This window comes from Mauremys reevesii, linkage group 4 (assembly GCF_016161935.1).
Source record: "Mauremys reevesii isolate NIE-2019 linkage group 4, ASM1616193v1, whole genome shotgun sequence".
NCBI classification, from domain to species: domain Eukaryota; kingdom Metazoa; phylum Chordata; order Testudines; family Geoemydidae; genus Mauremys; species Mauremys reevesii.
Window position 1 is genome coordinate 52,924,467 of NC_052626.1, and position 25,423 is coordinate 52,949,889.

General features: G+C 41.3%; 1 protein-coding gene across 4 annotated transcripts in view; it reads left to right on the forward strand.

Moving 5' to 3' along the window:
- Positions 1-25,423, forward strand: part of STXBP6 (syntaxin binding protein 6) — a 234,877-nt gene that overhangs the window by 62,922 nt on the left and 146,532 nt on the right. For all 4 annotated transcript variants that reach the window (XR_005598356.1, XM_039538346.1, XM_039538347.1 and 1 more), the window contains one exon: positions 174-358. Coding sequence is in view for 3 of the 4 variants with exons in the window: in XM_039538346.1 (XP_039394280.1) it covers positions 205-358 (154 nt within the window). In the remaining variant the exon portion in view is untranslated. The remainder of the gene's footprint in view (positions 1-173; positions 359-25,423) is intronic.

The window sequence follows — 25,423 nt, forward strand, 5'->3', positions numbered from 1 at the left end:
GTGCTTTTGAAAATCCCACCTCTAGATGACAAGAAGTGAAATTATTGTGTAAAGCCTTTCAAGTCATTCAAGACTTAATTTGAAGCTCAAAATAATTGATGGACATGGAAGTCAACCATAGTCTCTTGTAACTTAGCATTGTTTTAATTTTTTGATTGATGCTTTTATTTTAGAGAGGGCAGCCTCTTCCATCTCTGATCTACAATGAGTACCAAAGCTGCTATCAACAAAGAAATTTTCGCCCCACATGATGAAAGGATGCTGGGAGCTGTCCAAGTGAAAAGGAGAACGAAGAAAAAGATCCCTTTCCTAGCAACTGGGGGACAGGGTGAATATTTAACCTACATCTGCTTGTCAGGTAAGATGCATGATTTTGACAGCTAACCATCCTTTTGGTTTATTTTTGAGGTTTGATTAACTGATTGGCTATCATCTGTTGCTATAAGGAATGAAGTGACTTGCATTTTAATAATGCAAGTGGATGAACTAGGACTGTTATCTTTAATGTTTCTAAGTTTGAATGCAGGAAGTATGTGGTATGTCATATGATATAGCTGACAGAAACAGCTGATTTATCAGATGGTTTCACAGTTCTTATTAAAACCGTCTTTGGTGGCATAGTGCACAGTATGAACTTATCCTGTAGTCAGTGTACTTGGAAATATTAGGTCTTTGTTAATCTGATTCAGCTATTCCTCTGAGGGATGAACTTTATATTCTACCTGCTTCTCCTGTGTTTCCTTCAATTGTCTGAAAGTAATACACTCTCCTGTTCCTTTCAAAGATCCCCTCTGTGTAGGATTACGTCATTGGGACCATGGCAACTTAGCTGTAACTGGAATGTTTTCAGCTCTGTGAAGAATGTCACTGTCACCTAATTTAAAAAGGGGATGAAAAACAGAAGTATTATTTCTTTAAAGGATTTTGGGTGAGGATGGGAAGAAAGAACATAAAAATCTCTTTGAGGGGTCATGTGGAAAGGAGAAAGATGGTTTAGTTGTTGCTGATGTGTTTAAGCATGTTTTTAGTATGCATTGCAGTATCTCATTAGGATTCTACCAAGTAGCCTAGCAAAAAGGCTGCGAATTTGAGTTTGGGCCAAGGGTAATATGATAACATGGCCTTGATGTTTTCTGCTATATTCAATTAGTATTTTCTGATGTTAAAGCATAATTATTATACAGTGCCCTTCTTTTTGCTCATTCAGATTGTGAGAGTAAACTCAACACTGTGACAACATAATATGCATGTCACAACATAATTGCTTTCCTAGGATTGAGGGGTGTTTTGTTTTGTTTTTTTAAGCACTGAGATGCTGTATATGTGTTAGAGCATAAATAAATATCATTGCAACTATCCAAAAGAGGACAGACTTCTTTGTATGGAGACAAAGAAGAGTTATTAACTATTCGTAAATCCCTGAAGGAACACTTTACATTTCTGCCCACATTTGAATTTTGTTAAAACAAATTGTCATAAATGAAGGGGGGGGGCGCTACCAGTAGCTATAAAATATCTCTTAATAGCTGCTATCTAATTGGTCTACCTATAAAGGGTTAAAAAGTCGCACTGTTATGCATAGGTAAAAGTAAGTGAGTGGGCACCTGGCCAAAAGTGCCAATGGGAAGGCTAGAACTTCTTAAAATTGTACAAAGACTCCCTTTTGTCTGTCTGTCTGCTCTCGGGGAGAGGCAGACAGGAAGCAGTTATGCTGTGAGAAGCTTGGGCCAGGTATGAAAAATCATCAGTATCATACCTACAAACTACTCATCTAAAACCCGAGATATGTAAGTAGATCAGGAAATGTCTATGAAGACGCAATTAGGTTTGTCCCTTTTATTTCTTTATGGCTTGTGGATTCCTCCGTGCTAACCCTAGGTGCTTTTGTTTTGCTTGTAACCTTAAAACTGGACTTCAAGAACGCTATTCTTGATGCTTAATCCTTGTAGGTTTTTTTTAATCTAGCAAAAACCTTAATTCCCAGATGTATTTTCTTTTTTATTAATAACATTTACTTTTTTTTTTTTTTTTTAAAGAACAGAATTGGATTTTTGTGTCTTAAGAGGTTTGTGCACATGTTGTTTAATTAGCTGGTGGCAACAGCTGATTTCCTCCTCTCTCTCCCCCCCCCCCCCCCCAAGCTCTTCCCTGGGTGGGTGGGTGGGTGAGAAAGGGCTTGAGGGTACCCACAGGAAGGAAGTCCCAAGTGCGCATTTCTGGGTTCTCAAAGGGGTTCTGCACTTGGGTGGTGGCAGCATCTACCAGTCCAAGATCAGAGAAAAGCTGTAACCTTGGGAGTTTAATACAAACCTGGAGCAGCCAGTGTTAATTTTAGAATCCTTGTGGGCCCCCACCTTCTGCATTCGAAGTGCTAGAGTGGGGAATCAGCCTTGACACAAATAAACAAAACCAAACAAGCTTTCATAAAACTGAAGACCAATAGAAATGATTCCACATTTTAAAAAACACCATTTTCATTTATTTTGCTTTTTAAACAAATATTCCTCTGCAGCATGTTAAACAGCAAAGAAGTGATGAACTGATTTTTTTCATTGTCCCTGTTGCAAGAAATGCAAAAACTAAGCCAGATGTATGGATTTACTTAAGACTTTTGTCTCTTTAACAGAACTAAGTTGACATCCTTTAAATAGAAAGGTATGAAATAGAGTGGATTTTTGCTTTTGCTGTTGCCTTTTTATGAACATTCTTTGATCTGAAGTGATTGTTATTTTAAACCAAAGTGTTATAGTGGAACTGCCGTTTTTGTATTCAATACCTTAGAAAAAAATTTACTACTTGAGCACTGTAGGCATTACAGTAATAGATAACTTAATAGTTGCCCAGAACTCTTGAGTATGTCTTGGGTAATAATGTCATCTTACTTTTCAGGCTATGTTGAGAATAGTCTCTGTAATTGTTTGTTTTTAGTGTACCATTATAAAACTGGGAGCAGCTGGAGGAGACTGCAAGTTGCTTGGAGATGTTAATCAGATTGATGTCTCTTGCCCAAGCATCTATTCTTACTATTTATATCTCCATTTGAACAACAAATATAGCAAGAACATATCTGTTTAATATTCTGATTTCATATTATTTTCCCTTAACACACACTTTTAAACTGTTTGTTTTCAAACTCATGGTGAACTGATACCACCTTCTGGCTAAAATGATATGGCTGACAGCCAAAGGAAAAAAAAAACAACCTTGAAATATGAATATAAGCTGTAAGACTGAAATGTGGACTCTGTTGCATTTTTCTTTTCAGCTGTTAATATCATAGGATCTTAGTTTTCATTTTAATTTTTTCTCTATCCCCGCCCTCCTGCAATCTTTAAAGAGTTGAAGGAATTGCACTTCTATGCTGAATAATTTAGGATTATCACAGTGAAATACATATGCAGATAAATAGGAATATAGTTGTGTAAACACTTCAAAGTATGGTTTAAAATTAAAGTTGAAGTTTTTTGGTTTGACTGGAGAAAAAGTTTTCACGCCTGATTTTCCTATGCACTAACCCTATATGCAAGAGCTGAGTTTTGTGAAGTTATCAGGACCTGGAGTAATACCAGTGTTCATATTAGGAAAATATCATTTGAATTTCTCAGTAAACAAGTGGCATACTTGAAGCGTGTCCAGAGAAGTCTGCTTTTCTTCGTTTGTCTTTTCCAGAATAATTTCTTTCCAATACAAATTAACTTAAATTACCAAAGTATAAAAAGGCAAAACTTATTAATGACTCTCCTTTTAGAGCATGTAAGCATAATATACACGTGTATATGTTAACATGGTTAGCAAATATATAATATGTGCTTATGTATGTGCACATAAGGGCCAACCAGACATCAAAAAAAGTTACTATATATTTAGGTTTGAAGGATCAGATTTTAGTTGGTAAATGTTGGTAAACATTGATTTTAATGTAAACACAGAAATGATAAAATATTTCCATCAATTAGTAATAGAAATTTACAGACACGCAAAGCAAGAGCAATGCCGATTTGAGAACTCACTAGAGTTTAAGGATAGGTATTTTATATATTTTGACATGCAATGTTGACAATTTTTTTGTGTTTTTTAAAGCTTTAACTTTTTGAATATCAACGTCTATAGTCATTAAATAATTGTCTGACTCCCCTGTACTGCCTAACTTCCCCAATTTCCCACAACTGTGAAAATTTAAATTGATAAAAATAAAAAAAGCCACTTAAAAATGAATGTAGCTATTCATCGAAATTAAAAAAAACATTGAATTCGGCCAAGCCACTCCTCCCCCTACCATATGTAGAAGACATGGCTGTGGAAGAATTTGCTTGTATTGAACATGATCCTGGTGGAAAAGTTGAAAACTAGGATTATTTGTATTGTCAGAAAAAACAAACTAGTCAGGGAAGTAAACTTAAATTCACCGTGAAGTTTACCACACTCTAGTGTACTTGTACTTTATTAATTCGTTCTTCTCATTAATCGGATTGACTTTTATTGATACATACATATATATAAAAACTAAGGATGTTAAAATTATAGTGAAATGTGTAAGGGATGAGATGTCTTACTGCTTTTGTGGGTCTCATTTCCACAGGCTAGTTTACTTTGTGCTATAATAAAGTAATTTTGATAACTTGTTTTTAATGAGTGCTTAACTTGCAAACTGAAACAATCAGCCCACATGAAGGGCTTGGCTACACTTACAAATTTGCAGCGCTGCAGGAGGGTGTGAAAACACACCCTCTCCAGCGCTGCAAATTGCGGCGCTGGAAAGCGCCAGTGTGGTCAAAGCCCCAGCGCTGCGCTCCCAGCGCTGTCCGTTATTCCCCACAGGGAGGTGGAGTACGGACAGCGCTGGGAGAGCTCTCTCCCAGCGCTGGCGCTTTGACTACACTTAGCGCTTCAAAGCGCTGCCACGGCAGCGCTTTGAAGTGCTAAGTGTAGCCACAGCCGAAGTGACTTGTTAAATTATGCTAATCAATATTCCATGGACAAGAAGTCCCTGTTAAGTCCTAGGTTCCTATATGTACAGAAACCTGAAACTCAGTCATGGTAATGGTTATACTATATTCACTGTTCAGATTGTAGCTTGTGAGTTATACAATGTATTTAAAATCAGGTAAATATAAAGAACCTCTCTGCTCCATGTCTATAGGTTCCCAAGAGAAGGACAGGTGAGAAGGTCAACTGTTAAACGTTACAAGCTGAAAGAGAGGGAGCAAGAAATTACCCTTTAAAATTTGTGTTTAACTTCAAGCACATGCTTAACTGCATGCTTGAATGCTTTGCTGTATTGGGATCGAAGGCTAGAAAGAATTGGTTATGATGGTATAAGGCAGGGGCGGCCAACCTGAGCCTGAGAAGGAGCCAGAATTTACCAATGTACATTGCCAAAGAGCCACAGTAATACGTCAGCAGCCCCCCATCAGCTCCCCCACCCTGCTCCCAACTTCTACCATCCACTGACAGCCCTGCCGATCAGCACCTTCCCCTCCCTCCCAGCATCTCCCGATTAGCTGTTTCGTGGCATGCAGGAGGCTCTGGGGGAGGGGGAGGAGTGAGGGCATGGCAGGCTCAGGAGAGGGGGTGGGAAGGGGTGGAGTGGGGGCAGGGCTGGTGGCAGAGCCAGGGGTTGAGCAGTGAGCACCTCCCTGGCACATTGGAAAGTTGACGCCTGTAGCTCCAACCCCTGAGTCGGTGCCTATACAAGGAGCCGCATATTAACTTCTGAAGAGATGCATGTGGCTCCAGAGCCACAGGTTGACCACCCCTGTATAAGGAGTTGTAATGGATTGAAACTAATAGAACAGTAATTTAGGAACAGTATTACAAAGTTGCTGTTGGCTTAATAACTCCTGCCGCTGCAAGCGATGGTAGCTGTGTTGGCGGGAGAAGCACTCCCATGGGCATAGTGTGGTCCACACCGGTGCTTAGGTCAGTATAACTTACGTTGCTTAGGGGTGTTGATTATACTAAAGTAAGGGCTTGAACGCTGGCACTTTACAGCGCTGCAACTTTCTTGCTCAGCGGTGTGAAAAAACAATCCCTGAGCACTGCAAAGTGCCAGTGTAGACAGTGCACCAGCGCTGGGAGCTGTTCCCCTGATGGAGGTGGTTTTTTAGAGTTTTTTCTATGCCCCAACTACACAGCCACGTTAAAGCGCTGCTGCAGCCAGCGCTTTAATGTTGCTAGTGAAGACTAGCCCCTAAGGATATGTCTACACTGCACAGTTGTCGCCAAAACTTTTGACTTTCGCCGGCACTTAACCCCCCCTCCCTCCAAAATACAAAAGTTTTGCTGACGCAAGCAGCAGTGTGAACGCAGTTTTGTTGGCAGGACCCCTTGATGATGGATACTGGCACAGCTTCTGCACCAGTTCTGTTAATATCTTCCCACCTCTCTCCAGAGGCGGTGGGATCTGAATTCGGCTGGCTCTCCTGCCTTAGTGCAGACTGGCCGGAGGCTGGAATCAGCAGGGCTAGACCCATTCTAGGGCCTCAGGCTGCTGTTTTGCTTGCAGCAAGTGTGGTATTGTAGGTGGTTGTCTGATCTTCCTCTGTCCATATGGGATCTTGGGGAACAATGCAAAATAAACTTTTTGGTAAACAGTAAGGGGTTTCAATAGTGGGGTACACAACACAGGGGATACACATAGTGGGTAAAGTTAGTTACACTGGTATGAATGTAACAGGTAGCTAAGCGATTTATGTAAAAAGGTGTGTCACAGCAGCATATAACCAACTAACAGTTATGGATAAAATGTGTTAAATAACACACAATTCCAGGTAAAAAAAAAATGTGTGTGTGTGTAGTAGAACAGAAAGGAAGAAAGTAATAGAGATTTAAACTTAGTGAGACAGAGCAACAGGGTTGCAAGCTAGCAGCAGAGAGAGTGTAACAAGGTAGAAAGACACAGAGAGAAGGGGGGGGTTGCAGTGGGAAGACAGACAATTACAATTATACAGAACACAGCAAAATCTTATCTATGAGCTAACTTAACCAAGACTACACAAAAAAAAACACACAACAAAAATTCCCTACTAACTTACACAAAGTATAATGCTAAACTACCGTGACTGCAGCAGTGGATAGAGCTGAAAACAGTCCAAGGCAAAGCCCACAGGAGCAGAACTTAGCAGCAGCACAAACTTATTTTCAGTGGCAGAGTGCCACGGGATTTAAGAGAGAGGTTTTAAAACGCAGACCAAGGTTTAGCTTGAGTCTGTGTGCTGAGACAGAGCCAGCAGCTAAAATAATAAAATAAAAGTATAGAAAGTTTCACAGACTGGTTGATCAGACCAGGCAGCAATGCAAGAACCTTTCAAAATGTCTGTTTTGCTGCAGCAGGGTGTGAAACTCTGCAGCGCTGCAAATTGCGCTAAAAGCGCCAGTGTAGTCAAAGCCCCAGCGCTGGGGAGCGCGCTCCCAGCGCTGTCGTTCCCCCCCCAGAAGGAGGAGTGCGGACAGCAGAGTGAGGTCTTCCAGCCCCGCGCTGGGCTGACTACACTTAGCGCTGCGCAGCGCCGCTTTGAAATGCAAGTGTAGCCAAATTCAGAGACATGTTTGGACTAGTCCTGAGCCCAGAGGTATGACTCATGCCCAGGATCTTAAAAACACAATAGTCTTGCAGCTCTGGATAGAGCCTACCCTACACCAAGCCCAGGTTTTAACAAGGTGATAACAGGACTAACCCTTTGAACAGGGCAGTGGTCCCACTTAAAATGGAGCTGTAACAGACAGGACTGACAAGCATGGAGGAGCCACATACCATTTAACTGTGGAGATGGAAAAGAAAACAATTAAGCAGTAGAGAGAGGGGAAATGGAGAAAAGCAGTGACTGCAGGTAGAACAAACAGAAGATGAAAATGGGGCTCTTATAAAAAGAGTTGGAAAGGATTTGACATAGAGAAAAGTTAGTAAATTCAAAGTTAAAAACAGACATTCCATCTGTACTACTTTACCACCCATTCACACCACCAGACAGAATGACAAGATGCTAAGTGAGTCAGACTAACTTTGAGTCTTGTAGACTTCATCTTACATAACCTTAAACTAAAGTTCTTTAAAAATACTTTTTTGTTTGGCCTTATTGTTAAAGAAATGTGTGAATAAAGTGCTGAGAGTGTGGAATATGCTCCTTATACTTTAAGAAATCATGTTTCATAAAGCATGATGCTTAACTGTATTGCCAACGTCAAGTGTTCAAAGGAGTTTGCACCGATTATACAGAGGGCTTGACTACACTTGTGAGTTATAGCACAATAAAGGAGCCTCGGGCACATTGGCTCACTACCCGTCCACACTGGCAAGGTATGTAGAGCGCTCTGACTCCACAGCTACAGCACTGCTGGTACTCCACCTCGTGAATGGAATAATGTTTGCTGTGCCCCTGCTAGAGCGCCACGGTGCCAGTGCAGACGAGGTGTTCAGCCTCCGGAAACATCCCATAATCCCCTTAAGTCAAGTGGCCATTCTTCTCATTGTTTTGAACTCGCTGTAGGAATGTGGATATGCTGTTTGAAAGCTCTGTTTGACAACCGGCTGCTTATCTGCTCCGAGACAAAGCAACCATTAACGTGGAATGCGGGGTGTGTGAGTGAGTGAGAGAGAGAAAGGTGGGGGGCAGGGGGTCTGCTGCTCTCTGAATTTACTAGGCAGCATGCTGACATGCTTTCAGCCCCCTCTTCCCCCCCCCCCACATACACACAACACACTCCACCCCCACCCACCATTTGAAAAGCACATTGAAGTCACTTGCATACTGGGATAGCTGCCCATAATGCACCGCTCCCAATGCCACTGCAAGTGCTGCAAATGTGGCCACGCCAATGTGCTTGAAGCTGTCAGTGTGGACAGACTGCAGCACTTTCCCTACTGCGCTCTACGAAGGCTGGTTTAACTCAAAGTGCTCTACATTTGCAAGTGTAGCCATGCCCTAAACTGGCATAAAAACTCATTTGAAGTTAAACCGATACAATTTTCTTCTCTAGACAAGGTCTAAGTAGCTGGCTTTCCTTCCTCCTCTTCATGTAGTAGTGCACTGAAAAATGTTGAATGTGAGAACATCCTACTTTTTCATATGACTTTTTTATCTAAATCATTTTATTGCCAACGTCACACACCATCCCCATTTCCTTCTCTACCATTACTCTCATAATCTATCTTGGAGCAATTCCTACTCCTGAGGGAATTCTGTGCCAAAAGATTAAAATATTGTGTGCAAAATTTTTAAAGTTCTGCAAATTTTATTTGTCAAGAAATGTGGCTCTGGCATGGCAGTGGGGAGCAGAGGCCACTAGCTGCACTGAAGTGGGAAATCACCCTGAAGCCTCCACGTCCCCCAGTACAGGGACTCAGCAGTGAGGCTGCACCTGACCCAGACAAAGTGCAAGGCCTGGGCCTGCCCCAGAAAAACCCTGGGGCCCTGCCTCTCTGTGCCAGGTGCACCTGGTGTGGGTGGGCAGGCTCAGCCCAGCAGGATTCAAGTATGGAGAGGCTTAATGTGGGGTGAGAGGTTTCTGTGTGGGGCAGTCTGGGTGCAGGCAGATCAGTGGGAGATCTGGATATATAGGGGCTCATTGGGGGGTTCCGGGGCAATGGGACTCTGCAAGGGATCTAGGTGATGGTGGTTGGGGCCGGGGGGGAGGGGGGCTGGGTCTAGGAAGATGGGGCTCAGCAGGTGGTCTGGGTGTGGGGGGCTCAATGTGGAGGTCTGGGTGCTGGGGGAGTGGGACTTAATGGGGTGGAGGTCCAGGTGCATCTGGTTGGGACTCGATGGGGTGGAAGTCTGGGTGTAAGGGGCTCATTGGAGGGGTCCAGGTGTAGAGGGGTAGGGCTTGTCAGGGTGAAGGTTCAGTGGGCCTGCTTATCGAGGGAGCCCCAGCTGTTGCCAAGGGGACACCACATGCCGAGCTCCCACTTTCTGCTGCGATTCCCCTATCCCCTTTTCTTCTTCCTCCCTTCCCTCCCACATTCTACTCCCCCTGTCCTATTGCACCCCCTTCCTTCCCCACTGCCTCTTCCCCCTAGCCCGCTTCCCTCATTTCCCCCACCCGCCTTACCCAGCCCCACCACGGGCACTCTCTGATACACAGAAAACAGGAGGGCTCCCAGCACACAGAAGGGGAGCATGACTGGCACTACAACCCAGGAGGCGGTGTTCAGTTGCAGAGTCAGCAGAGCCTGAGATGCAGCCTCCGTTCTTTAGCTGGGCAGCTCTGTGCTTGCAGAAATGAGGGGGGAGTAGTGGCTCAAACACCATAGGCACCCCCCAGGCCTTGCCTCTGTTTTGAGGGGGCAGTCTCCCCCTGAAAACTGCACCCATGTTCCTGCTCTCGCCCCCACCACCACCCATGGCTTCCCTTTGCTTCCTTGCTATTTTCTGCAGGGAAGCACAAGAAATTCTGCTGGGGGGGCATTTTCTGCAAGCGCACAATCCCCCAGAATCCCCCAAGGAGTAAACTCCTCACCCTAAGTGAAATGCTGAAATAACACTCTCTCTCTCGTTTTCTTTTAAAATCTCTGTGCTCCGAAATCTCAGAGACTTCTTCACAGGGGAAGGAACAAATAGCTTCAAATGCCACAGATTACTAACCTCTGACCCAAAGCCTGCAAAGACAAGGACCATTATGCTGTACTAATGCTATGTGGTTTATTCTAACCATAGGATTGCTCTTGTACTAAACCCTTTTAAATGCATTCAGAAACAACTTTTTGAAGTATAAATGTGAATTTCTGAACATAAGCTTTGTTTTTGTCCTCCTTTTCTCCATCCAACATTTTTTTTAAGTTGCAGTTTAATTTGCTGCTGCTCCCCATACAATGCTATCGAATGCGGCTTCCATTTCACTTGAAATGTTTCAAGTACCACAAATACCATTCATGTTGCAGAACAGCATTGCTGGAAGGAATGTTTATTATTCCCATACAAAATACTTTGAAGTTAAGGGTTGCTGTGGTATATAATCTGTATGAAAATACTAAGGTTTTTGCCATTAAAAAAACTAAGCTAAGCAAAACAAAACGTAAAAACCACTATAACCTTAAAGGTGTGGAAATAATGACTGATTATAACATTTGTTTACACCTCTAGCTCATTCACTTGACAGGACTTTACATTACAAATTGCAATAACTATCACTGACCCACTCCATTCAGTTACAGTACCAGCATAAAGATCACATTTCATTATCACTTCCACTACCAATGGCACCCATCTCGAGCACTTATTTTCTCCACTTCTCCTATAGATATTTCTGTGCTTCCTTCCATACTGTTTCTTGCTTGTGGAATGAAATCTCCTCCCTTAACCAATCATAAGGTCACAACTCTTTTCTTCAGCAATTGTCTGAAAACTCACCTTTGCTGAGGTAGCTGCCAGAAATTGGCCAGCCTTTAATAGATAGATTGATATAGTTGATATGTTAATTTCTTCCTTGTGTGTGCTATAAGATATATAATAAAATGCCTCTTGCAGCCTGACTGGTTAGCCAATATGCAGGCATTGAGGGTTTGTTTCCATTTGGAGGAGAATTTGATTATAAGAGCCTGGTATTTCTTTGGTGCAAACCTGTTTTGTTTACAGAGAAGTTACACAAATCCATGAGGCAGTTTTCTTGTTCAAAGTGACAAAAACTCACCCACAAAAGCTTATGCTCCAATACATCTGTTAGTCTATAAGGTGCCACAGGACTCTTTGTTGCTTTTTACAGATCCAGACTAACATGGCTACCTAGGGTGACCAGACAGCAAGTGTGAAAAATCAGGACAGGGGGTGGGGGGTAATAGGAGCCTAGATAAGAAAAAGACTATAAAATTGGGACATCTGGTCACCCTACGGCTACCCTCTGATACTTTTCTTGTTCAGAAATCCAAGTCTGCCTTTTCAGAGAGTATTGTGCTTAGTAGAAGCTCTTGTCTCTTGGATTCTTCTCAGGGCCACGCATCACTGCTGCTCTCAATGCCTGCTAGTTCTCTCTTCATTTTCTGGTTCCTTTCTCTTCCTCATGCACACAGTTGCATTCAGTCTCTAGGGAAATCCCTCCACCCACATGGCTAGTTTCTGCTCAGTCCTTGCAATGCTGGCCTGTGCCTTGGGTGGTTGCCTGTTTCATCTATCACTAAACAAAGGCACATTGACAGAACAAGGAGTAATGGTCCCAAGTTGCAGTGGGGGAAGTTTAGGTTGGATAGTAAGAAAAACTTTTTCACTAGGAGGGTGGTGAAGCACTGGAATGGGTTACCTAGGGGGGTGGTGGAATCTTCTTCCTTAGAGGTTTTTAAGGTCAGGCTTGACAAAGCCCTTGCTGGGATGATTTAGTTGGGGAATGGTCCTGCTTTGAGCAGGTGGCTGGACCAGATGATCTCCTGAGGTCCCGTCTGACCCTGGTATTCTATGATTCAATGATTCATTTAATTGCTCCCTCTGTTAGCCTGAATGAAGTGAGCTTCGTACGCTCAGAGACTTTTACCAGGTTTGTGATTAATGGCTGCCATTTACACCTACCAGCATAACTAGAGATATATGGTATGTGTATAATAATACATATACCCTCTGTTCTCCCTTAACCTTAATATGTTGTTTGTCTTGGGTAAAAAAAATAAAAAATTGTTCCAGTCTCTGCCCACTTTGTATGCCACATTCTGCTCCCCTCTGCAGCTCCCCACCTTTATCTCTGTTGCTTGTCTCTTTGGATTGCAAGCTACTCTGGACAGGGATTCTCTCTTCTTCCTGTGTGTCAGGATGGCACGCAGCCCAAGGGGTCTCTGTCCTGACTGAGGGCATCTAGCCACTATCAAAATACAAATAATAATTGAAAATTGGAATTTGCAAGTGAAGAATACACACTTAAATGTTTCAATTTTTGTCTTCTCAATCATCATTGTGTCTTAAGGTGTCTGTTTCTTACTTGAGACATTGTTTTCCTTGAGGAAGTTTTATGGAAAACATTCTGAAATATTTAAAGTTAATCAAAGTCAAGGAAATGATGTCATAGGATTCTTAGAGCTAGGTGAAGGGATAGTTGTAAAGTTTCATTGTGTGTTGAAAATAGGCTCTTTGTAGGTTCCAGGATCCATGTCTGTTAGGTCCATTGCCAGTGTCTTACTTTTTGAAGCTGAAGGAGACTGCATAGGACTTGAATAAGCACTACACTTCCTTGCAGTTTATGGGGAGATGTTAATAAATCCTAGGAAAAAAACCATTTGCTAGCAGGTGTGTTGCATGCTATTTATTCCATTCCTACCCCCTGTTGTTTTTGCAGCATGTGTGTGAATACCATTTCTTCTCCAAACAATGAACGTTGCCAACTTTCTTGTGTTAAGACTGTGCAAAGTTTGTCCTATTCCTGTGCTTCAGATATTTATTTTCACTTTCATGTGTGAAGTGAATTAAAACTTAAAAACCGATACAATGTAAATGTAAGGAAAATAGATATAAAATTTATTGTGCATGACTGAGATTTGTCTTTACTAATCCTTTAAATTGTTACCATCAGTGAGTTTCTATTAAGTTATCCTCCTTTTGACTAATCCTTAACCATGTAGCTGCTGAAGAACTTAGTGCCTTTGTGGAAATGTTTTTAATATTTCCATTATATAATTGCTTCTGAAAGATGCTCCATTGTGGCAGCACTGAAAACGGACTTTTTTTTTTTAAATAAGGAGCAAATACATATGACAGTCACAGTGCAGACAAGTTTACCATCTTTGCCCCAGTTGTGTCTAATGATGTTAAGGAGGCTATTACTAGGGCTTGGAGGGCAGGTCATTTTCCTGTCCAATCTGCTCCTTGGCTCTTAAGAGCCTACCAGCAGGAATGCCAAAGATAATGGCTACATGCGTATACACAAGGAACTGGACTAAGACTGACTTGCTTCACATAGGCCATCAAAATGAGCATCTGAGAACAGCGATTTATTTTCAGATCACTACTTAACATGGGTGGTTTCATACCACTTGCCCAACTATGAGAGGTTCCACATGCCATTATCAGTCCTCCAAGTCACCCCTACCTCAGAGCTAGGTGAAACTGAAGCAGTTGCTAATGTTGCTATGCAGAAACATACACCACATTGTAGTTTGGATGATGGACAGCAATGTCATGAATAATCTCTTCACAGCTAGGTTTGCTGTCTGAGCTCTGAGAATTTAGCTTCTGTGTTAATCTTGTTGAGACTGTTATCTATTTTAAGTCCTCTAAATGTAATTAAATCATTTATTCATCTGCCTATTACCATATGTACTCTTTTTTTGTTTTGGTACTTCAATAAAATTCATAACCAAACCTCTTTCTTTACACATGTGGCTTAGTTTTCACCATTTGATATAGGGTAACATTTTCAAAAGCACCTAAATCCAATTTTTGAAAGAAGTTAGACCTCTAATTAATTTCATTGGAAGTCAATGGGATTTAAGATCCTAAATACCGTTTGAAATTGTGACTTTGAAGCCTATTGGCTTGTCTACATTTAAACCATTACAACACAGCTGCTCTGCTACAGAGCTTCAGTGTAGACACTACATACGTTGATGGGATGGATTCTCCCATAGGTTATCCATTCTCCAAGAGCCAGCAGTTAGGTCGGCAGAAGAATTCTTCCGTTGACCTAGCACTGTCTACATGGGAATTTAGGCCTGCTTAACTATAACCCTCAGGATTATGGATTTTTTTTATACCCCTGAGCAATGTAGTTATGCAGAGCAAATTTTCTAGTGTAAACCAAGCTTCAGTCACTTTCTGAAAACTTTGCACATGGTCAGCTTGTGGTGTTAGAGGGTGTAGTTGCTTTTTGTTTGCAGTCTGACTTGTGTTTCTTGACCTCCATATTGATCTTGTTTTTCTTTTTTTATACAGTTAAAATTGAATTTCTTTTTAGCAGGCTACATGTATTGATCTCATCCTGAAAAAAACGAATGTAATTTATTTTGAAACAGTAGATTCCCTCTGGCTGCGTATGTTTGTTTCATCCAGTGCTATTGATATTAGTGAGTTTTTTCTCTTCACAAAGGTTTTACATCCTTCCCCAAGGATAGTCTGCAATTGCTTTATACCATATATTTCTCTCGTGCCCTCCCCCACACCTCAATACACATGAGTTTAGATCAAAATTGGATGCCTGAGGTACATCACTTAAATATGTCGCCTGTTTCCTAGAGGTGCTCAACACCTGCAGCTTTCATTAAGTGTAATGAAAGCGGTGTTGCTCAGCACCTCTAGAAAAATCGGTCATTTATTTAGGTGACTAGCAGTGGATTTTGGTGCCACTTTAGACACACAGGTTTGAAGAAGCTGGTGTTAGTAGCTAATTTATATAATCCTGTCCCTTCTTTGTCCAAAGAATGAAAGATACCTTGGCTTTCATATTCATTTGTTTCTAATTGAGGAAATTATTAGACAGGAAAACAGCTTTTGGGGTTCCTGACCACTCTTTCAGCTTGGATTGTAATTACTATTTGTCTGACTAGACTCTTCAAGTAGTCTTCAGTGCAACAGAATGTTTCAAAATCTAAATACTGGATTCAGCAATATTATTGTAGCTGTGACCCCTTTACTTTTTCCTAAAATAATCACTTATGTAGAAGGAGTTCCAGTCTCCTGGATTCAGAAGCTGGCTTTAAACTAGTTGGGAAAGGTGAAAAAATGGATCTTGCACTTCACTCAGATGATCTGAGGGGTGTGGTGTTTTTTGGTCCCCAACAGTCAGAACAGGTATTGTTTTGAAACACGAAGAGCATTAATACAGTAAAAGCAGTGTTATCCAGCACTTTATGAACCAGAAAGCTCTATTAACAGCATTTCTGATATCTCCCAATTAAATTATGTTCAGTATAGTTTTAGTGTTAAGTATATTTGTAGTGATCTAGGTATACGCCATGCACTGCCCATAGTGATATGTAGTGTCATAAGATAACCTACTGTATAGAAAACTTTATCTGTATACACCTAAGTGCTTCAAGGAACCAGCCACTCTGCAGTGCAGTACTGCTACTGGATTCGTGAGTACCTGTATACTATTTTATATTTTATTCATTTTATTGTATTCTAATTCTTTGAAAGTTGGTATTCCATTGGTAAGTATAACTCTTAGTTAGCCAGAATTTTTGACTAACTGGTACCCCCCATTTCCCCAATATGCTGGATAACAAAACTTCTGTATATTAAAGTTCTCGTACACAAACCCGAGCGGCATGGGTGACCAAGTTATGGGAACTAGCCATATTTACATGATTTTGTTCCATTTGGCACAAAGGAAATTATAAGGTTATTCTCAATGTATGTCTATATGAAGAAAAGGTATGAAGGGTGTCCCTGATATCCAAAATGTTGAGAATATTAGGGACCTAGAATTTGACAGCGAAGGCTGTCTCCATGACCGGTTATGTCGGTATAACTTATGTCGCTCAGGGGTGTGAATAAGCCACTGCCCTGAGTGACATAAGTACATTGACATAAGCGCTGCTGTGGACAGAGCTATGTCGGCGGGAAAGCTTCTCCTGCCGACATAACTATTACTGCTCTTTGAGGGAGGATTAATTTAGTTGATGGGCGAACTCTCTCCCATGAGCTTAGAGTGCTTGCAGCAACTAGAGAGCTTGCAGCAACGCTGCTGCATCGGTGCAGCTGTGCCGCTCTAAGCTCTCTAGTGTAGCCATAACGAAAGAATATGGTGGAGAAATTCCTTTGTTTAAGGGTTTTAAAAGAAAGAATCTTAACTCGCTCACCCATGGGACTCCCCCCACCTCCCAAGCAGGTAGAATCTAAGTCGCTGGCTCAGCTGTTCTCCCATGTTTTCTCCTGACTACTTTTGCTAGGCCAATGTCCAGGAGAGGGAGATCCTCTATATCAGAATAAGGGAGCTGAACACCACTAATGGAGGGTTATCTCAACACAACTGGGAGTTGTCGCTGGAATGGGTATTGCAAAGTTCCTTTCCAGTCCATCTCAGTCCAGCAGATGATGGAGACTGCACGATCGTCTTATAGTGCAGTTTAGAGTTAATTGCTAGGTAGGCTCAGGGAATACGTTTGCAGAAAATTTTGGGGTTAAGTAGAATCCATTCTACTGGAGTAGAGCTGTGGTTACATCCTTCTCACTCAAAGCAGATACCGATATGGAGTTTAATGTCAGGCTTAAGTGTCCCCTTGAATGTCATGCTATCTTTGGGAAATGTTAATTCATCAAGTTAGTTATCGGAAGGTTGGTGTTTGCCATCTGTGTGGCAAAATTATGGCAGTGTGCCGAGAGAGAAACTTCCAAATAACATTTGGTGTTAGAGTGTAGGAACCATACACAAAAAGAGAGTAAAATTACCTGTTTTGATGGCTAACTTCCTGCTGTGAAATTGTGTTTACTGTGGTGCTTAAAAGACCCAATAGAAGACCCAATTATGCATTGTGGTATACTTTTGCTGAGGCAGTGTCTCTTGTATCAAGCTTTTCAGATGGCGGGGAGCTCTATTTACAATACTGGATATGTGGTGTCACAAATTGTTGAACTTCAAACCTAATCTTTTATCAGATGAATAACTTTGTATTGTTTTCTTCAGCTGCACTGTAGAAGGTGGTTGTGTCTCAGATACTGTATTGTCACATTATTAAATAATAATTTTCCTATTTAAAGATAGGCTTTTGAACCTGCTTGTATCTATCGCCTTTTCTCTCTCTCTCTCTCTTGTAGTCTTTTCTGATAGACTTCATTTTAGAGCTTTGTTTTTACCTTCTATCAAGCTGCATGTTAAAGAAACTAAGGGAAACAAGCTTCTGTCACAGATCTGCTCTTTTGAGCTTTGCATTAATGAGTATTCTTGAATACAGAACAGCAAATGGGAAAAAATATATGGCAAAGGAATGCCTAGTTAAATTTGAATGCTATATGCAACATTTTCACCTGCTAGATTACCTTTTGTTGTTGCCTTAAACATTAATAACACACTCTCTTGAACTTGGAAAATCTCTATTTGTGACATTGTATATCTTTTGCAAGTCAATTCAGTAGTGAAGGAACAAGGCAGGATTACATTATCAAATTTCCTTCTGCAGATGATGATTCTCTGTCCTCCACTCCTCCAGCCTTCCATCAAAAAAGGGTCAGATTCTAATTGTGCATTGCTTCACCTTTAAAAAAAAAAATTGTATAGAGTAGTGCTTCACAAATTGTGAGCAATGGTTCCCTTGGGAAGCCACAAAGAGTTCATGGGGGAACCACAAACAAGTGTTTGGGGAAAAATTGTGTGTGTCTTGCCTAATTAAGAAAGACAAGGGGGTGAGGTAATGCCTTTTATTTCACCAACTTTTGTTGGTCAAAGGAAAAAGTTTACACAGAGCTCTTCTTTAGGACTGGGAAAGGTACTTAGGGTGTTACAACTAAATACAAGGTGGACAGATTGTTTAGCATAAGTAATTATCACATATTGTAAGATACCTTTCAAGGTGAAGTGCCCCATTAACACCTGTGCAGTCATACGGGGAAAAAAGGGAGTTAGTTGTTTACAGATTATTGCAATAAGGGTCTTTATTAAATTCATGCTTTTTAGTGTCTAGCAGAGTTATGAGTTTAAGCTCCCAGGCTTGTATTTTCAAGGTGTTGTGTAGGTTTTCTTGGAGGACAAGGGCTGAGAGACTGGGGGAAGCATTCAACAGAAAGTCTCTGGGCTGAAATCAGCTTCTGGCATAAAGGGCAAAGAGAGGCTCCTTTCCTTGGGTATTCTCAGGGAAAGGGGAGGAGGGAGGCATCCCTCTGTAGTTGGATCCCGGTATCTCTCCTAGGAAAAGGGACGGGGGAGAGAAGAAGGGGGGAATGGTTTATTTCTCCTAGGTGTAAGAACTCCATGGATTTGGGGCTCTTGGGATCCCCAAGGATTTTGGGGAAGGACTGTCCCAATACACGTACATTATTGGGTGGTGGCAGCTTTTACCAGATCTAAACTAGGATTTAAGTTTAGAAGGATCCATGCAGGTCCCCATCTTGTGAACCCGACAGCTCCAAGTGGGGGTGAGACCTATGACAAGCTCCAGCAGCAACACCAGCACTTAAGCAGCCAGTTCACGTTATAACAGGATCTGAGGAACAGAGAAATTAAGTAGCCTGTCTGACATCAATTCACATAGGAAGACTGTGGTGGAGCCAGGAATTGAACCCAGATCTGCTGAGTCCCAGTCTAGTGCCTTAACTACTAGACAGTCTCTTGTCCTTTCCCCTCGTGTTTTGGCCTTACAATAATGAATCCGAATGTATGTAACTATAGGAAGCGTTAGATCCGCTACTGACAGAGTGGATAAAGATACAAACTATGCATACTTTTTAACATGAATGAGCTCCTAAGAGCCTTTGTCTCAGCCTAATACTAGGGTGGATACATATTTAAGTATTGCCACCATTCCTTCTATGTTCGTTCTACTGTTCTATCCCTGACCTCTCTTGAGCAAAGACATCTGTGAGCTCTTGCTTTAGTGCAGCTGTTCTGAGACTGGGTCAGGACCCCAAAGTGGTGATAACCTCATTTTAATGGGGTTGCCGGGGCTGGCATTAGACTTGTTGGGGCCTAGGGCCGAAGCCCAAGTCTGAGCCTCACTGCCTGGGGCTGAAGTCCAAATCCAAGAGATTCAGCCATGGGTGGCAGGGTTCAGGTTACAAACCCCTGCCTGGGGCTGAAGCCCTTGGCCTTTGGCCCCTCTCCCAGGGCAATGGGACTTTGGCTTTAGCTCTCCCTCCTCAGGCGGTGGGGCTTGGGCAGGCTCAGACTTCAGTCCTCGGGATCGTGTAGTCATTTTTGTTGTCAGAAGGGGGTCTCAGTGCAATGAAGTCTGAGAACCCCTACTTTAGTGCATACTGGTTGTTTGAATTGTCTGGAAAGTTCCTGCTCTGCTCTTTCCTTAGTAAATTGCCTTAGGCTGCCTTGAATATGGAAAAGCAAAGTCTATTTCAATCCATCCAACATTTACCTTTAGCATTTGTTTACTTTTAAATTAATGCTGTCTAAAGCCTAAACACATGCAAATGTATGTTCTCAGTACTTCCTTGAAAATGTCATTCTCTTATGGGAATGTCGGTCTGACATTTTCACAGTTGGGTTCCACAGTTGGGTTGCTGCTTGTCTCCACTACTAAAAGAGGTGTGGTTATACCTTGGTGTAACTTAAGTGTGTGAGCTATCCTGAGGTAAAAAACACAGTAATGACAAGGCACTTCAGTTTTACTGCTAAGTAAAGCAGGCAAGGTTAACCCCAGGTGGGGCTATAGTTTACTTAGCAGTAAAACTGTCCTTGATGTGTTTTTATCTCAGGGTAGCTTATGCATATAAGTTACCCCAAGGTAAAAAATGAACTCTTTTTATCAATGAAGAAAAGATCCAAGGTGTTAGTACAAGGTCTGCCTTGTCAGCAGTTCCCCAAAGTTCTACATTCACACCAAAGAGCATTAAACTTTTCGTTCTCATCCCCTCTCCCCATCCCAGTTACTTCAAGCCTTTTGTGTGGTCCTAGGACCCACCTGGCCTGGTCATAATGTGAACACGCTTCCCTGATCAAAAACAGAGAGGATGGCTGATGTAATAAAGGAGAGAGCAAAGAAAGAATTAACATTTTTGTGAGGTTTTGTTCCATTCCTATGTCTAGCCTGTTACACTAAAATCCTCCTTGGACTAATCTCTAAGTACCTGTACAACTGGCCCTGCTTCACTGGGAGAGTCAGTTATATATTATGTTTTCTCAGAAGTGTATTGCTCTCTATTCTATCTGTAGTTCCATATAGAAATGGTGGTATGTCAGCTATATTGGATCTCAAATGTTTAAACCATGATACTTGAGGAAAAGCCCATCTGCTCTGAAATCTGAGTTTAATTTCTCTCTACCACACAGATCAAACACCTGGCTTGGACTCTGGCTTCAGCTCTAGCTCCTTTATGGATACAGTTATCCCACCTAAGTAACTTTTCCCAGTTGAACTCATATGCCAGACTACCAGATCATCTTCTTGTAACCAACTTCCTCTTGGACAGATGAAGCACAGTAAACCTGCACAAGAGTCTACCCTTGCTTCACAGGCTTGTCCTGTCCTAAGATAGTGCCCAGAAGTATCCCCAAAATCTAACAAGTTCATGTTCAATCTTACTTAGAAGACCTGTTCTGTTAAACAATCATATATTCGTGTATCTCTTGTCACTTAGTACAAGTTTCACTCTCTTACCCTAAAATTTTGGATAGGGAAAGGGCTTGATTGGACTAAATATGAGTATATTTTCAGTTTGTATATGTGAGTGATTGTCTTAACATCCTGAGACATTGAAGAGAGGGTGAAATTACAGTATGTCTTGAGACATTTTTGTCAAATAAGATTCCTAAGGCAGTTTCATCTCTTGAGTCTAGATGGATATTAGAAAAACTTATTAAGAATCTAGTCATGTACATTAGTCCTGTCTTCTCAAATTTTGCCTTACTGGAGGCAGTATCAGATGGAAGGGAAGTTACAACGTAGACTTTTTTAGCAGATGAAGTAAGTATTACATGCTTTCCATGGATAATAATTTTGGTACAATAGAACACTATCGTGTTCTGTTTTTTCACTAAAAAGCTGTATCTAGAACCACATAATCATGGTAAGAGCTGATTTCCATGAGTGGACTAATGAATTGTTTGAGAACTAAGCTTTTAAGTTTTGTCATAAGGATATCCTCAAATGAAGGAACTGTTTATACAGTATACCCTTTCTGAGACAGATTGAAAAGATAGATTTAGAAAGCTTAAATAGCCAAAGGCTTTCAACTCCCAAGCATTATTTATGATTATTCATCCAGAATAATGACATTCATACAAAGAAATTTAGAAAACCCTAATGCCTGGAGTTAATAACCTACATATCTAAAATTAATTGTGCAAAATGTCACATGATGGATCTTTAGCTGCAGATTTTTGGCAGCTGAAATTTGTTAAACGTACTTAAAGGAAAACTGTAAAAGCAACTTTAAATCAGCAGCTGAAATTGAAGTGTGTGCGTACTCTTTCATTGAAAAGTCAGGGCTTTTTTATGAGGAAAAAAACCCCCAAAATGTAACAATATTTTAATATAAACATAATCTATGATGGTCCTGGTGTCTTTCTCAAAAAGAGAAAACATTTTCTGCTATTTTCTTAGGAAGTCAGTTTGCTGGCATAGTTTCAGACAAAGGATCTGCTAATTAACATCCATGAATCTATATTCTAGGAGCTTTCACCATTATATTAGGTAAATTCCAATTCTTTAAAAAGTCTGTATAAAAAGAATATTAAATAATATGTTTCCTATTTATTCCTTTGAGTAATGAATACTATTTTTGACTCAAACAGTGAATGGCTAGATTGAGCTTTATGGCACAGCCCTGAGCAAGGGATGGTATGTAGGTTCACTGCCCCCAGACAAAGCAGTGGGAGATTCTGTGGTTTAGGAGAAGGCATCTTCCTCAGATCTGTCAGCCTGAGGTATCTGCAGCATCCAGTTTCCACCTTTTAAACTGGGAGAAGGCTGAATAGGAGAGGTGGTTGAGATAATGACCTAACTTGAAGCGGCATGGCAGAACTAATAGAACCCCAGTGGGAGCTCTTGTGGCGTGGGGCTAGGAACAGATTGAGAGAAGTAAGATGTCCTGTAAACACTGCTGTGAGGAGGCAGGCTGCATAGGAGTGAAAATTTCTAGGATTAGATCAGTCTGATTAATGAGTCTAGGGGTTGATAAACATCCTAATCTCTGAACCTTTTAGGAGCTTTCACAACTGTGCTCTTACTTATACACTTACATTCATTGAAGGGGGTGGGTAGCTCAGTGGTTTGAGTATTGGCCTGCTAAACCCAGAGTTGGGAGTTCAATCCTTGAGGGGGCCACTTAGGGATCTGGGGCAAAAATCTGTCTGGGGATTGGTCCTGCTTTGAGCAGGAGGTTGGACTAGATGACCTCCTGAGGTCCCTTCCAATCCTGATAGTCTATGATTCTATGAATATTATGATGGGGTTTCACATGCTTCCATATTGAGGCATTGTGGCAAACATCTTTATCTCACAGTTGCAATGCTGCAGTATGCAGTATAGAACACAGTTTCGTAACCCGTGAGCACATTTAATTGATGGATTGTGGGGAGTGCCCAGTGAGTGGCATTTAAGGATCCAGAAAACAAACACATAGCAGCAGTGAAAGGAAAAATTAAGCTTTTCTCTTGCTTCCGCCTTTTCTTTGCCCCTCTTTCTTCAGCTTTGCCCCCCAAAACCACACTGCCACTCCTTGAACCTACCCCTTTCTTGATATTTTAAATTGTGATGATAAGTAGGCCAGTTTGTAATCCCAAGTGAAAAAGGTTTAGACCCACTTGTATAGAGGTTATAAATACAAAAAAACCAAACAGCAACCCTACAAACCCTGTAGCCAAAGCAGCCACAACCACTCTGTGTAGCTGGAGAACTCTTTCTTGAAAAATGTTAACATTGGTATCTGTGCACTACTAAATTCCCGGTACAACAGGAAGACTCCTGGAGTTGAAGGGCGTGGAGTCTGTGAAATCCTGCAAGGGATTGGGAAAGTTTGGGTTATGGAGTTGGAAAGTTTGCAGGATAATAGGGAGATTGCTGTACTTGCTGAATAGTAGAGTCTCCAAAAAGCACTGTGATTTTGTCTCCACTAGAGTCTGAAATGCAGTTCTAGTAAGTTTTTATTTATAAACTAAATGAACTATGTATGGTGGTCAAACATTTTCTGCAAAGACATCTCTTAAATCCAAAAGAAATTAGAGATTACTCTTTACCTTAGGATGTACTGAACCATGGGTTGAAATAAGGATTCATGCTTCTATGTGGCAGGATGCTGTAGACTTTTATGTTTATCAAGCCAATGTTTGTTTTCTAGCAGGAAACTGATGCAACCCAATAAGCTATTAGTCATTAGTGCAAGTCTGGCTGAGATTCCTGAAAGGGAGAGTGGCCAGGGAGTTGCGGTGTGTGTGTGGGGGAAAAATCTGTATAACAGTACAAGGCTGTATAACAACACAATCCTCTTGTACTCGTGCGTAAAATACAGTAAGAAAAAAAATTAATGTTGCCATTCAAAAATGCTGCCTAAAGATCATAACCATGCATAATTAGATATCTTGAGGACCCACGGCACTCTTTTTTTTATCATTAATAAAATCTATCTATGAGCCTGTAGATAAATATAATTTTGCATCTTCTCTATTAACTCTGTACTGGTACCATAGCAGACATAAATATGTTCCCGTGGTCTGTGGGTATGTCTACACTGCAGTCGAAGGTGTGATTGCCGCTTGTATAGGCTTACCCATGCTAGCTTTGCTTTAGCTAACAGAGCTAAAAATAACAATGAAGATGTAGCAGCACAGGCTTTAATGTGGCCCGCCCAAAATCCTGGATATGTGCTCATGTTGCTAGTTGCACTAATATCTGTGCCGTCATGTCTTCACTGCTATTTTTAGCCCTGCTAACTTGTTCAGAGCTATGGCAGGTATGCCTATGAGAGCTGCAGACACAACTTTGATTGCTGTGTAGACATCCCCTTACACTTAGTCCTTGATGATTTCAGTGTAGGAGTGATATTGTCTTTCTTTTAAAAGAAACTCTGTATTAGTAATTAACTTTGCAGTACACCTCTCACCCGATATAACATGAATTTGGATATAATGTGGTAAAGCAGCACTCTCGGGGGGCAGGGATGCGCACTCCGGCGGATCAAAGCAAGTTCGATATAACGCGGTTTCACCTATAACGCAGTACGAATTTTTTGGCTCCCGAGGACAGTGTTATATCGGAGTAGAGGTGTATTAATGTATCCTGATATTTCATAATACCATGTCTGGTTTATACTATTGGTCATAGTGATTTTTGGTGCTATATTAGTGCAAATACCAAGTATTGAGGAGAATTGATAAATGATGCTAACAAAGGGAACGAATCCAATATCGTGCCGTTAAGTAGGTGTTTAAGAAATGGTCATGGTGTGGAAGCTAACCATTTTTCTGTTTCTCCCTCTAATTCTGTGCTGTTCTCTGTATTTTAAATCTAATCTTATTCCTGAAGTTTATTTGAAGAGTTGTATAATATGGTATTTCATGAAGCGCATGAGTTTTGTCACTTTTTTTTTACTTAGATGATAAATGTAATTGGCATTCCCAGAACATAAATATTGAATTACTAGTGGCTTAAAAGCAACTATACGTAGGTGAGAGAGAACCATCTTCTGCTGTCACTGTGTTTTATCTCCAGGTTATTAAGCCGTAAAGGCAACATTTGGTGCATGTTCAGGTGAATTCACTGGCAGATATCAGAGGGGTAGCCGTGTTAGTCTGGATCTGTAAAAGCAACAAAGAATCCTGTGGCACCTTATAGACTAACAGACGTTTTGCAGCATGAGCTTTCGTGGGTGAATACCCACTTCTTCGGATGCAAGAAGAGATGCTTTGGATATAA